This window comes from Zosterops lateralis, assembly GCF_965231275.1.
Source record: "Zosterops lateralis genome assembly, chromosome: 1".
NCBI classification, from domain to species: domain Eukaryota; kingdom Metazoa; phylum Chordata; class Aves; order Passeriformes; family Zosteropidae; genus Zosterops; species Zosterops lateralis.
In genome coordinates, this window is record NC_139762.1 from 22895886 (window position 1) to 22911334 (window position 15449).

The 15449-nt window shown below is 38.1% G+C and overlaps 1 protein-coding gene across 1 annotated transcript; it reads right to left on the bottom strand.

The window, feature by feature from the left end:
* Window positions 1-10883: 10883 nt before the first annotated feature.
* Window positions 10884-15216, bottom strand: STEAP4 (STEAP4 metalloreductase; the record flags this gene model as incomplete). The annotated part of the gene is made up of 4 exons (XM_083876596.1): window positions 10884-11153; window positions 12153-12317; window positions 12870-13397; window positions 14761-15216. 4 exons carry the CDS (start codon window positions 15214-15216, stop codon window positions 10884-10886), a joined length of 1419 nt encoding a protein of 472 aa, XP_083732722.1.
* Between the last annotated feature and the right edge of the window lie 233 nt (window positions 15217-15449).

The following is a 15449-nucleotide window of genomic DNA, read 5'->3' on the forward strand; positions in this document are numbered from 1 at the left end:
CTATTAGGAGAGCTGATGATATGCACTTCGTTCTTCATGTTTTCAGGATGCCTGGTACAGGTTTGGGTTTTTTTGTGGTCATTGCTTCTTCTTTCTTGCTCAGTCCTTTTGCAGCTCAATCCTTTCATACATTGTTATTATATACATTATAACTGATTATTCCTTATTCTTTCAGTAAAATCACTAGAAGAAAATGTTCTGTGTCACCTCTAAGTAAGAGCATTCATACTTAGAGGATGTTCTGTACTTTGTACTACACAGAGTACAACAACTGAAAGCCTGCCTGGCCTATTTACCACTTTGTTTTTCTGTAAGTCTCGTGCATGATTTTATATGTTTATAAAATATAATTTTATATATGCATAATAGATAAATAAGCCAGGCAGGTTTTCAGTTGTACTCTGTGCTCCAAAATGTTTAGGACTTTCCAGTTGAAAAAAAGATATAGAAATTTACCTTTTTTTTTTTTTTTTTTTTTTTTTTTTTTTTTTTTTTTTTTTTTTTTTCCTTACCAACAATACTTATTTTTATATAATCAACCTGTTCCTGGAATCTTTGGAGATGCTAATAATCACTTGGTGGTTTCCATTTGTGTTGTGCAGGCTTAACCTGTTACAGGCAGGAATGGTTTGGCCTTGAATTGTCTAAGAGCACTCTGCAAGTTAACAGAAAAGCTTTCTGATTTAATTTGAAATTTATTTAAACAAAAGTTAGAGCAGTTGGTTGGTGGCAGTAAACATTAAAACAAAGCTCTGAATTTTGGAGTTGCTCTCAAATGTGGGAGCCCAGTTCTTTTTAAGCACAGTCATCTCCTCACTCTTTTGGATTAGGGCTTTTGTATAACTCTGAGAATGTTCCCATCCTCTGCTCCCCTTTCTGCTTTCATCCACAGATTTTATGTCTTTGTTCATTTGTGAGGTGGTTTTCATCACCTTTTGTATTGGCTAATATGTAATAATGGCTTACCGATAGTTTAGCTTAAGCACAATACCTCCACATCTAACACTTCAAAGCACTGGCAGACTCTCGCACATGTATTTCAAATACACACACAAAATATTCTCAGGGCAAAGCCACAGTGGTTCTGACATGTAAAATGTTTTTATGATAATTATGCCATTATCTCGGAATTAAGGGGTCCCAGTTATTCACTGGTAGTGGGCACAGTGAATTATACTTGCAGAGTTCTGTTTTGCACAGGAATCATGCTTGTGAAGGTCTCTTCTAAAAACCTAGCTGGGACCAGAGGTCACAGATATCTATCTTCACGCTTGTTTAAGTGGCCAGGCTTGTTTTATCTGAGCAGTAAATAAGTGTGTTTGCTCTGGAGGTTTGTGAGTGCAAGGACACAAGGATGCAAAATAAGTATGGATTAAGTGCTTTATTTTGTTTCCCTCATGGACTCTGTTAATAAAACCAGTCAGAAAGAAATCTGCAAATACTGCCCTTTCCTCTCTGGAACATAACATGGAGCTGTGTTAGTGGGTTTCATCATCTTGGCTGAAAGATCTGGTTTTAAAAGTTGTCTTCACTGTAGATTTACCTTAAGTATAAGTATTTTGCACCCAAAAAGAGGTGCTTGATTTTCTTCTGCTGCAGTAATTAGAGCTGAGGGTGTCAGGAGTGGTCAGATGCTTCTAGTTCTGTCAGCCTTTGAACAGTACCTGTTTACCTCCTTGTAGACAAGGCTGGTGTTTTTTTTCCTGTGAGTCTTTCCATTTATTGAATTTGTAAATCCTTTAGGTAGTACTTCTATAATTTAACTAGTTACAGCATGAATATTCAGCAGAAGTAATCTTATTTAGGCCTTTATTAAGCCCAAGGATGGGATTTATGACGCATTCCCAGAGTACATTAGTACTGCACCTAGTTTTAGCACTGTACTCCTTTCTTAGCTTTCTCCTTCTGTTGTGTGTAACAGATTGAATGTAATTAGTCTATTTTATTACTATGTATTTTCTAAAAATGTAACAACCCTATTTAGGAAGTTGTCACTATTGTATTTTCTGCTAAATTTATTTTTAAGAATATTTTTTTCCTAGCACATCTCTGACAAAACAGTGTTTGGACTGATCCCTGAAATTTTGCTCCAGATAGCTAAGGGGAAAATCCATGGCTCTTTATTTACACATACTCTACACTTGTGCTGAAGTGACCTACTTAAGAAACTCTTCACTTACTTTTTTCTCGCATAACTGTGTGAAGAAATAAAGAGAAGATGAAACAACATGATTGGTTTTTCAATTGTTCTTAGAAAATCTCAGAAAAATAAACAAAAGGTATGCAGGTGGTAGCATTCACACTCCTTCCCCTATTTTGAAGAATAAACAAGGATTTTGTGATGCAGTATAACCTTCTGCATTACACAGGTAATTAACATTTAATCTAATGCTGGTGTCCCTATCCTGAACTCAGTGATTTAAGCATCCATGCTTGACCTGGTGTTTGCAAGAGTGAATCCACTCATACTAAAAAATAGTCACCTGACCAATGAGGATAATTATTTTCACTGGTTTTGTCTTGAAGGCACATCCAGAAGGCTTTTAGTCTCATTTGAATACTTTTAACTCTAAGCTTTTTTTTTTCTTTTTGTCTCCTTTTCATGTTAGGATAATGATATCTGATATTGGTGTTTTGTCTCTCAAATTGTTCTAATACTTCTCCTAACCCAATCATTTACAGCTTATTAGTCTTTATGTACTTTTCTTTAGAAAGAGAAGTTGTAATTGAGCCATATGTTTCCTTATGTGTGCTCTTTGAAAATAAGTGCAACAATGCCAAATGTCAAATACCTAAACTTGAAAAGGAACAAACAAGTTTCTTTACTCTCAGCCCCTGGGTAGAGTGATTTAAGTAGAATTTCACCTTTAAACCCAGCCAAAGCTGCCTAAGTACACTTGTGGTTTTATCTGAAGCTTATGTGATACTCTCTGTATGCTTCTCACACACCTGGTGCTCTGTTAAACAATCCCAGAGTTGCATATATTTGTATAGATTATGTTTTTTTTTTTCTGCTGTCTCATAGAAGAGACAAGCTGCTTTTCCTTACTTTTCCAATGACTGGATTATGACATTTCATGAGTAGAATAGTGGTCTGGGTACTTTTATTGCATTCAAGTCTAACATTTTTTTTTTTTTACATTTAATGAACCAATTAAATTACCGTGATCTGTGGATGTAAGAAATTTTTCCAAATTCTTAAAACAATATTCTTACTCCAACATTTTTGGTATTAATGGAGATCATTCCTGAGACTTCATTGCCTCTTTCATGGTGTGAAACAGTATGCAGCCACTGCTCCCTGCAGCAGTGGAGTTCTCTTCTCTGTGCATCTGAAAATCACAAAACCATGATATATCTTTCTCCTGCCCTCTTTTTCCTACCCCCCTAGCATTTTTGAACAAGGTTCATAACCCTTTCTAGTAGGCCCTCAGTGAAAGATTTTCAGCTAATGCTTTCCAGGCTATATCTCCTTGGGCTGGAAGTGTGACATGTCTTTGTTCCTCTCCAATGACCTTCTGAAGAGATGGATTCAATGGGGCCATGGCTGGAAATGCACCGTCCATTGAATTACATCTGTTTCTGTCCTCACTGTGGATTTCCAGGGTACTATAGTTTGCACATTTCTTCAGCAATGATTTTATGTTTTTGAGACTTGTTATGTGTAACGGTAGGTTTGCAACTAATTCCTGAGACACTCCCTAGAAACCTACTTATGTGGTAGTTGCTCTTCGTTTGAATTTAGCAGAGTAGGTTACAAAAACTGTAAACTTGCAGGTAATATCCTTGCTGTTTTTACACTGTTTTAACAAATACTTACTAGGATCTGGGATTTTTTGTTTTTTTTTTTTTTTTTTTTTTTTTTTTTTTTTTTTTTTTTTTTTTTTTTTTGTGAAATAATGATTAAGTTTGAGATTATCCACATTGATGGTTAATGTTTTATTTTTTTACTTTAGTAGGTTTTAAATTCTTTTTTTTGTTTGGAAATACATTGGATCTTTCATCATAAAGAAGTTTCAGTGTGTGTTTGGGTTTCCACATGAGCAGTAGGAACACTAGAATTTATATTTCTCCATATACATATACATATATATAAACACACACATATGTACATATATATGTATATATATGTATAAATCACTACTTCTTCTTACATCTGGGCTTCTTCTCTGGAGTAATGTATGTGGTCTATATATAGCCACCATTCTGGACACTTCAGATAAACCATGGAAATCATAAATTATGATTACTGAATATTGCAGTAAAAAAAAAAAAATTAAAAAAAATCCAGGCTATGTATTGAAGTGAGGGTAATCAGCTGTCAAAATAATTTTCCAGAAGTTGTGGTGAGTTCTCCAACGTTTAAATCAAGTTCAGCAGTTCCTTCAGAGTATCTTTAATGCAGCCTGTTTTAATGGATTACCTGCCAGCAATAACAAATGGTAGCTAGGATAAAACTACATGTTGTCAGAAGCTTAAACTTGACAGCAATCTGTATTACTGTTGAAAAATTTGTAGCGGGTCTGTGAACCGAAAAATATGACAACTCCCGATAATTCAGAAAGGAATTAATTTAGGCAGTGTCTACAGCGTGTGTTCTGCAGGAAGAGAGAATAGCTAATCACAAGGTTGCTTTCTGGCTTTCTAATCTGTAAAGCTCCTCATAATTAGAGAACTATCCTTAGCTTCAGGAAAACTGCATCCAATTCCTCTCCTCGCCTCTAACTTCCTGTGTGATGCTGTATGAGTCACTGACACAGGGATCATTAAAGAAACTTGGGATGTGTCTGTGAAGACAGTTAGTGTGAATTTAAGTGTCAGCTTCTTTGTAAAAGACAAGGAAGACAGTTTTGCCAGGAAACATGGGTGTTTGAAGTAGAGATGCTAGAAGTTATTCAGTAGTATTCAGTGATACTTGGGTATTTGGTATTGTTCCAAGTCAGCTCCTTTATCCTTCCCAGACTTCTGTAACTGGACAGGAGGCATCCCTCAGGCAAGATTGGGTATCCTAAATTCTTGGATTTCTTTATCTCAACAATGCTTGGCAGGCTTGCCAATAAGACCAGACTGGAGTTTCTGAAGTGGGACTTGAGGTTCAACCTTTAGACCAATCCAATTAAAGATGGGATTTGGTTTCCAGTTTTTACTTATGGAATTGGGAAACAGAAGCTACTAGAAAAACAAACTATAATCCTGTATGTATTTAACATAATTCCCTGCAATTACTTCTGCATCCATCGCTTCTGATTTCCTGGGCTGGTTCTAAATGAAAGCAACACTGCATCTGTCCTATTCCAGTGCTCCTGAAGCTCTGGTTCATTGGTAGACAAGTGGAGAGAGGGAAGGACTCCCCTTCCAGTCACCTCTTCAGGTTCTGCTCACCCTGCCAAGCTCTCGCTTGTCTTCTTCACCAAGAACCCTAGGATTTCTTTTAGTTCCTGTTCTCATGTCTGTATGAATGATTTACTCTTTCTTCAGTGAGATTCTGTGTTTGATTTTGCTTTTTTAACTATAAAATGAAGATGATGGTGTCTTGTATTGAAGTGGAGCAGTCCATTAAGCAACCAGTCTGCAGCCTGTGCAGTTGGGCTATGGCATCTTTTCTGGTTTTTTTACCCCAAGGAAACAGTTCTTCCAACTACATTTAATACCAAGACATGGAAGCCCTGTGCCTGATGCACAACTGGGTTTGCTACTGCTGCTGCTCAACAGTGAGTGGTGTGGAGTGGCAGCTACCTTTAGAGTGGTTGTTGTAAAGGATGAAACTATATGCATATTTGTAGCTGTCGGACTGGGGGAAGAAGGCTATGGTGGGATCCTAAAGGGTAGTTTGAACTCCAGGGCTGCCATGATCAAACTCTTCATTTAATTATTTACAAGGTACTGAAATAATTGGCAATTTGATTTATCATTGCAATCAAAAATATGTGATGTTTTCTGTCATGGAGCCAGTAGGAAAGAAGAAAACCAGCTTTTTCTTCCTCCTTCTTTCCTTCTCTCTCTCCCATTCATTCTAATAGCTTTTAAATTTTGTTCCATATACTTTTCTTCAGTATGTTTCTTTAAAAGTACGTTCCCTCATTGATGCCAACACTCTGTCATAGATAATATGTCCCAAACATGTCTTTTTTTGGGGACATTTCTAGTTTGTCTAGTGGTGTTCAACCACTTGTGTCCCATAATTGTTAGCATTACAATAACTTACATTTTTTAAAAGTTTTATTTATCTATTTTCTGAAGGCTGTAAAAGAGATGTTTTTTAAAGACTACATTTCCCCATCTTCTATAAAACTGGGGCAAAAATTTAATGGATAACTAGGAAATTAAGAAAGGCCTCTGTGCTATTACTACTGCCCCTGCTACTATCTTGAGTCTACTGACTGCAGCTAAACTATTCCTTGTTTAAATCTAAGCACACGTGAAGAGAAGCACAGTGAAGGGATTTAATCTCAAATAATAAGCAAATCTGGATGTGGAAGCAAAAAGAGAGACAGGAATAAAGCATGTTTGTGAAGCCATATGAACAAAATTTACCACTTCTAGCTTGCAGCATTTGGAGATGTTAGCTAAGTTTCATGCAGTTCTCTGAGGTCTGTACATGCCCTGTCAAAATTCTGTAGTGCATTTTTCTTGTAGCACAGAGGTTGCCTCTAAGAAAGTAATATGTAGGGGTCTAGGCTTGTCAGTGCTAATATTTGTGTCAATTCTGGGTTCCCAGAGTAAAGAACATTAAGGCAATGTGCAAGAATAAGAGATGTGTAGTTTTTCACAGCGATAGATAAAAATTGTATCTTGAGGAATGTCAGCTTCCTCAAGGGAGAAAATCATTCATGTTACGATCAGGAATTAGTGATAGAAATGGAGATCCACAACAAAAATCTGTATAATGCACATGAAAAAGAGTCTCTGTAGGAGAGAAAAGCTTCTGAATTGTGTGGGCGAGAAACCATATTTAGGCTATTATTGGTACACTGAATGCTTATTAAATATGCTAATCATAATAAGGAAAAAGAGGCAAACATCAGTTACATAATTAGTCTGAGTATTCATAATATTCACTAGTTCTTTATTTGGGCTGGTGAATTCAACATGCTCAAGCGCATTTCAAACAAAAGATGCTCCTGTAAAATCCAACATACAGGAATAAAGGGGCTTTGTAGAGTGGGTCACAAAGTGTCATGTCTTGGAGTGAAAGGTGACTGTTAGATAAAGCAGAGAAGCCTGAGAGAAGGCTGTGCTGCAGAGGAAAAATATGAAGATCTCAGGACTTCAGTGTGCAGTGTGGTGGAACTGAAGGGAATTGCTCAGATCTCCATGGTTCAGGATCCAGCAATATCTGTGGTGTCAGCTGCATCCCCTGGGCCAGTGTGTGTCTGAAATTCCATTCTGTTTCAAGGAAATCTAATAAAATACTTTCTTTACACAGTAATAAGTATATTTTTGGTTAAAATAGATATTCCCCAAGTATAACAAAAAGGCAAAGAGTTAAATTAACCCTATCATAAAGGATGTAGAGGTTTACCCACATTATGCTGTCTATCCCACTATGCTGTAGTGCATCAGAATAAAACTTCCTTATGTAATGAAATCCAAACTTAGGTGTTACTGTGACAATATCCATGTGACCGTTTATTTAAAATACTGTAATTTGTATTTTCTAAGTATTGATTCTGATTTAGAAGTAAATCTAAGAATCAATGCTTTATTCCTGCAGGAGTTCTAAGAATGGCATTATGTACATATGCACATAAAAGCTTTTCTTGGCTTCTGGGAACCATATGGAAAAGACCCTTTCTGAAATTCCTTTCATGATCCTTCTGATCTCCTTTTTCACCAGGCTTTGTCAGTACATAAAAGGAAAAAAAACCAGAATACCAAGATGTCAGCCATGAGTAATGTGTACAAGCTACCAACAGGTTTCCTAGCACTGACTACTGGTTTTCCCATTGAATACTTTCACTACTAGTTTGTTTTTTCTGCCACATTCAGGAAGTAAATTTGTAAATTTGTAAAGCAAATCCTCCCCAGCTGCCCAGTACAAGAGGATATGTATGAAGAGGACATGAAATCCCTCACTCAGATCTGACCTATTACCTACTGAAGTCAACAAAGCACCTGCTGCTGAGTCCAGATGCAAGGGCTCTGGATCTGCCCCTGAGAGCTGCTGTACACCCCCCTGCAAGCAAACAGCATTGTCTCCTTGGTTTGTACACCGATGATACTGGCACTTTATGCCTGGAGTAAACAGCAAATTGCAAATTGTACCCAGCTGCTTTGCATTTCCAGTACATCTTGGTCTGTTTTCACTAGACAAAACAATGTGATATCCATCTCCAAAGCAGTTCCTTTATCTTGCCTGCAGAAGGACAGTCCTGTGGGTGTTTGAGACTATGGATTAGCTGCGAGTGAGTGTACAAAGAAGCACTGAGTCAGGCCACGGTTACTTTGTGCTCGTTCCCGGTGAGGGTAAAGGAGACTTGGTTTGGCCTCTTTTAACACAAGGTGCTCAGAAAACATAAAGGAGCCTGTTCTCTGGGAGGAAAAGATGCAGAGCACTTGCACTGTTTGTATTTCATAAAGCACAGCTTTTAAATGGGACTTGCCATGGTTGTCGGAGTTTAAACTCCAAGCTACCAGCTCAGTTGTGAGAGAGGAAGGGCACGTTTTAAATCTGTATTGGGAGAGAGGCAGAAACCCTGAGAATAAATCCTTTATAAAATAATATCAAAACCCAGTATGTGTCAGTGCTTTGGAACTGTTGCTACTGGTAATAACATAAATCTAGAGTAACTGTCACTGAGACTAGAATCTACCACCAAAATGGCAAATCGAGGGGATATTCGCTCAGACTGCTGCTACTTATTTTCTGCTCTTATCTGTCCCTTTGTACTCATGCAAACACAATCTCTCTCGCTCTCTTGTCCTGTCTTGTTTTCCTCCTCTCTTTCTGCTGCTTCCATCTGTCCTCCAGGGAGCTGTAAAGAGGTGTTACAGGCATCCTCACAACAGTGTTGTCACTTGGGCTTGTTGAGCCTGTACCTGATCCCTTCTGCAATAAATGATTCTGTGGAAAATCATTGAAGGAAGCTTGAAGTGTAGTACTACTCCATCATGGCACAAGTCAAGAAAAACTTCTGTAAAGACTTACATCAACACATGCATATCGGTTTAGGACAAGTATAACATATGTGCCAGTGCTGGTTAGTAAGAATATTTGGTGCCAGAATTCTTTCTAAGAAATCTGTCTCCGTCAATTGCTGATATCCCTGACTACTTTACCATTCTTTTGGGCATAAAGAACAGATTCTGGAACAGAGGATGACACGAAGAAGGGGTGTACGCCCAGAATTAAAAGAAGACTCCATTGTTGAAAAATGTTTTTGGAAGTATTGTTGAGATTTTTTTTTTTAAGCTGCTTGATAATACTAGTTTGAAAGCACAGCTAGCTATACTAGGTAGCTTGCTTATACTTTCGTGTATGTGAGTGTTCTTTTTACAGACAGGGAGAACAGCGGAGAGGTCAAAAAATAGTAAGCAATTCTCTTCCTATAAAACCAGCACATTTTGTCTTTTCTTTGTTCTCCACTCCAAAGGAGACTGTTGGATCTTCTGTTTGCAGTTTAACAGGAAGTCACCACCCCAGCTGGAACCTGTTTTTCCCCAACATACTCAGCCTGCTTGGATAACTAAGTAAAGATCTACTTATGTGAGCATCCAAGAAGCAAACAAAGATGGGGGAAGACAAGTCCAGGCAGCTGGCTGAAGACAGGCTTCCATTTTATTATTTGTTCCAAGGCTTCCAAACACCTCTGTGCAACTGAGCCCACCAGCAGATGCATCTTAGCAGAAGAGGTTCTCAGAATGAAAACGGAGCTCAACAGTGTAACAAAAAAAAATCTTTATTGTCTTTAAAATATGCGTATTTTCATAGAATATCTGTAATATCACATCCAATTACTTATTTTTTCAAAAATCAACAATATTATCTTCATGAGATATGACTATGACATATAATATAACCGCTCAAATAAAAGGATTTTCCTTTGGTTTCTTACAACTCACTGCTTACGCAAAAAAATCACTGATCATTTTTTGCCCCTACTTGAAAAGCTGAGGCTTGTAAGCACTTCTCACATCTCTGCCATTTTGATCTCTACTCCTTCCCCTTGTCCCTGAATTTCAGGTAGAGCAGCACAAGCAAAGACTCAGCAGTCCTTGACCCACACACTTTGAACATCAGCATTGCTGTACACAAACCAAACAAATCTTACTCAACTATCTCTAAGGCATCAACATAGCTCTCCTTGGATCAGATATTAATGGAGGATAAACAATGCTAGGAGGTGAAGCTCTGTTCCTTAGCTAGCATCCATCATGCACCCGTTCTGTTGGTGCTGGTGGCTTCTGGGGTCAGAAATAGGGAAATGTGTGGAAACTCATGCAGGTGTGCATATGGATCTCTGTGGATGGGTGTAGGTGCATGTAGAGCTGAGTCCTGATGGGCAGAGTAAGAAAGAGGAGCAAACACTGTCTAAAAGCTAAGTTTCTGTGTTTCTGTCCAGCTCTGGAGGAGTTCAGAACAACAGAGGAGAGACATGGAACACCACCTACTTCTCACATACCCTTCGTAGTCTGGAGGGTAAATAGGCAAGGGGAAATAAACAAAGCAAAAGAGAGCATCTGCACCTGTGTGAAAGCATGCCTGGGGTGCAGAAACTTGATGGCCTCATTTTTATTTAAAACTTGTCATTGGGGTGGCTTTGTTTTATACAGAGCCTGGCCAAGTTTTCATTTTTTCTCTCCCTCTCCAGATAGAGTAGGCTTTAAGACTTCATTTTGATATGCCCTCATAATATTTTTTTAAATAATACAGTTTAGTCTAACTATACAGCAGACTTGTTGATAATGTGATTTGACTGTTCTGAGTATTTGGGATTTCTCTCCCAGCCCTGCCGGATTCGTGTGAGAGGTTTGTCTACACAAGGAAATATCAGCACAAATTTGACAACCAGTATAGCACATGGAACAATGAGGGAGAGGATGTAGATGTCTGGAAGATACCATTTGTAAGCTGATGGGCTCAGGAACCATTTTCCACCATAAATCATCGTGTGTGCAGTGCACAAAATCAGTGCCAAATATCCAAGCTTGGACTAAAAAGACAAGGAAGGAAAAAAAAGAAGGAAAGAAATGGAGGTTAAACCAGTAAATTAAACCAGAACAAATGCAAATTTAAGGACACAGAAAGATTTGTGACATGTCCCAACTTGGGGACTGGTGAAATTAAACTGTTTTATATAGCATAAAGGCTGTTATTATTTTTTAAAAAGCAATTAAAATGGATATAGATTAGTTTGTTTTTTTTCTCTATCAACAACCCTTATATTTCCTAGCTCACACATACTGCCTAGTGGCTGTCATATTTGTGAAAGAGCAGAGAAAACGCTGACATTCAGTGGAGATATCCAAGATTTTTTTATACTCTAGTGCTGACCCATCCAGAAGTATCATACTGTGCAAGTTTTTTGCCTTGATAAAACATTCATTGATAGTAATTTCCCCTTCTCTTGCCTCCCCTCCCCTCCAGCCCAGCTCCTGCAGAGGCACGGCAGCTTGCGCCAAACTTCCTCCAAATGGAGAGCTGAGATTATAGTGTTACCAAGGGCAGCCTGTTTATAGTCACAGCAGTTTCTACAGTCTGCAGAAATTGCAGATTCTCTTTAGACAGTTGGCATTGAGAAGATTAGAGTTATAAAGTAATTTTCAGATCCCTTGTAACTGAATTATCTTGTGAACCAAAAAAATTAGCCCAATAAAATGGCTAAATTATTTTGTGACTTAGCACAATTGTGGAATTTGATGTCAAAGTCAGCTTTCCATTTTTCAATTAGGATCTCACATCCTCCCAGCTTTCTCTTGTTAATAGAGTAATCCCAGTTGTACCCTAAGCAGCTATCAGAGAAGTTGTGAGTTTTTACGGCTGTGTGGCCATGTAGACGTTTTTTTCACTGTGTGATGGTGGATAATGCACAGATCACATTTGGAGATACTAATGGAGGAAATCCATAAGTCTCTAGTAAAGTTGCCCATGGCCACTGTTGATAAGGGAAGGAGGTTTTGTATAGAAGTTTTTTTAGAGGTGGTCTTCTTACCTGAACAAATCGAAATTCTCGCCAGTTGACATTGTTGCTGACTGAAGGCAAGGAAGTTATTCCCAGAAGAACAAATAAAAAATATCCTAAAATTCCCAAAGCCAAATAAGAGTCACTAAGCCAGGCATTAGTGTGGTCGAGTGGTTCTGTTTTATTGTTCAGTGCCTGAAGAAAAGAAGACCAGGTGTATTTTAATGATAGCATTTTAGCACCAAGTAGAAAAAAAATTCTTACAGGTAAGTAAGAGATGAATGCTTTAAATTAACTCTCTGATCATCAGAGATTTGAATACCTGCTCAAAAATCAGGAGAGGAATTATGTTACATATAGGTTGCATGTAACTGTAATTGAGATACATATTTTACTCTTCCGTAGAACTGTTGAAGAGAGATTTGTGATCCTTTGTTAAGTAAGATCAGAAAGTCATAATATTCTATTCTTGAAGGTATATGAAGAAATTGTGTTTACATTTTCCCTGATTATTTTATTAATATGTCAACAATCTAGGAGGAAGGCTGAGGCCAGAAATCCCCTCAGCACAATATAATATCAACAAAATGTAGCTATATCGATGTCTAAAAGAAACACAAGCTAGGAATATTACTCTATTTTAAAGAACATTAGACTGTCCACATGGATTTCTGAAGCTCAAGATAGATGGTAGTATTTTAACAGGGCCAGAAGAAAGGAGAACTTAGAGCAGGGAACAAAACTTACCTGGGAGACGATTCTTTTGCTGGTTCTCCAACTTGCAAAGGCACGCAATGGAGTAACAAGAGTGAACACAACATGCAGGGAAGCAAATGCCAAGGCTATTAGTCCAAGTTGTTTCCTACACAGCATCCATTTGTCCAGCCAGTCTGGAAAACGGCGGTACTTGGTACCTCTGTATAACTGAATAATTGCAGCAAATATGCCAGGAAGATAAACCAAGGCAAAAAGGATGAGTGCCATAACAGGGAAGACTCGATTTGGAATGGTAATTGCAATAAAAAATGAAAAGTTATTTTTTTCATAAATATAGGTGTAAATTACATCAAGAACCAAACAGTAGATGAAGAAGAATGCACCTAGGCCAAAGGACAAAAAGATGGGAAACTTCCACATTGGGAAGAGTTGCAGAGGGTAATTTTCTATTTCCTGAGCAGCCAAGAGGGATCCCTTATCTAGTGGTGTGAGACTCAGTGCACGAACGATATCCATGACCATTTGCTTAGCTTCCACATCATCTCCACAGACAAACACCTGCAGACAAAAAAAACCCACAAGTTTATTTTTTACAGATTTTTGTGACTTTGTCTACTGCCATCCTGCCTGGATATGGACAGAAAGCACAAGCTTCCTAGACTGCTTCTTTGCTTACTTGGCTTACTGCTAACCTTAATTAATATAGGCAAAAAATAGCCGATAGGTACTTTTGCCAAACAAGTCAAAGAACTTTGAATATGATTCCTTACTTTAGGGGAAAAGATTGTTTCAAGTGGCAAAATTTTATATCTGGAAAGAGCAATGTGTAACAGGCTTAGTATATGTCTTTGAGTAGAAGAATTAACATACTTTTCTGAAGATCTGCAAGTAGTTTGTAAGCACAAGATTTTATAGGACTAAATTGAAGCAAAATTTTCAATAGCAGTAAGTAAGAGCAAAATTGTCAGTTGCTACTATAACGGTTCATAAATACTCCAGGGAAGTGAGGACAGAGATCTTTAAAACACAATTTCCCCGTGACAAAAGTAAATATTAGTTCTTTCCAGGTCTAGTAAAATAGTGAAGAAGTAATTTTTTCTGTGAGTGTGTAAGACAGTAATCTTTTTGGAACTAGGAGAAAGGAAGCAATTTCTGTCCTTGTTGAGATGGTGAAGGCTTTTATAGAACTTAGGCTTGGAAGCCCTTGGGTCTCTAGCCAAAACCATTTATCTGGCAGTGGACAGTTAGCATTGGTTTGAGTAGCTGGATGATTTCATGTTTTGTACAAGAGCACTGTCCTTTGAAGTGGCAGAAAACAAGGACATAGTAAATGATTTGTCTTCAAATAATCTGCAGCATTGCTTCCTGTGGCCAACTCTGTGCTTGCTGGCCTGTGGTTGAGGAGCTGGTTAAAACAGTTTGCACACATTGATGTTGTGTTAAACTCAGGTGGTGATGATTTTAAAAACTTTAGTAATTTATTCACCTTTCAGTATACTTCTTTTGCCCACACTCATTGCCCTATCATATCCTTTGCCTCCCTTGTTTTGCTTTCTTCATTTTTTTTGCTTTGAAAATCCTCCTATCTCATTTCTTTTTAACTTTACAACTCTGATGAGCAATTGATATGACACTCCTGATTTGTTGTCTCTCTTGTAGCTTTGCTATCTTTCTTCTCTTGCTTCTCTAGTGTCTCTAAACACCTGAGTTCAGAGGAAATCTATTTATATTCCTCATCATGGCGCATTAAAAATCCAAAGTAAATTTTACCTCATATTTAGTTTGAAATGGGAGATTGATTATAGTAAAAATACCATCTCAACTCTTCCTAATTCCAATATCCCAGGTGTGTTTGGTGTAGCTGATAAGAAGCCATGGGAAGTGTCCCTCTGCAGAGGAAACCCCCATTGCTCAGCCTTACCTGCCGGCTTGCGTCCAGCGTGCCCGACTGCAGGGCCCAGGCTGACACGGTGTTAAAGGCTTTCACAACCTTACTGCCAGGCAGCAGCTGAGCCAGGTACTCTGCGTTGGATTCAGGATACTGGTTTAATTTCAAGTTGTTGCTTATGTCCACCAAGACTTTTCCACGGAGAACTTCTGCTAGTGGTGTAAGGAAGTTGTAATGCTGCCTCTGGATTGCTATAATGATGATGGCAGCTTTCTGCGCTGCCTCTGCATGGCCCAACACCTCTGCATCCTTGGGAATCAGGTTGGATATCTGGGTGCTTCGGCTTCCATAGACCACGGGGTAGCCAGACTGAATCAACTTATGCCCCAGAGCTCGTCCAAAATCTCCAGTTCCAAATATGCACACTGTCTCTCTTTTGTTAGAAGTGTTAGGAGCCAAAGCCATTATGTTAGAAGAATTTTTGTTCATCTGTTAAAAAAACCCCAAAAAGTTATCAGAATGAACCAAGCAAAACATCAATCTCTTGAAAATAAAAGGTTTGTATTTATTCTGGGTGTACAAAATAGACATCCTAGCCTCTTCTTGTCCTTTAATATGATTCCTGCACACTCTTCTCAAGACGCGCTCTCAGAAGATTTATGTACAATTTTTAAAAAAACATTCTGAATATTCAGTCGTCCATCTCTCACAGCACTCTCTTT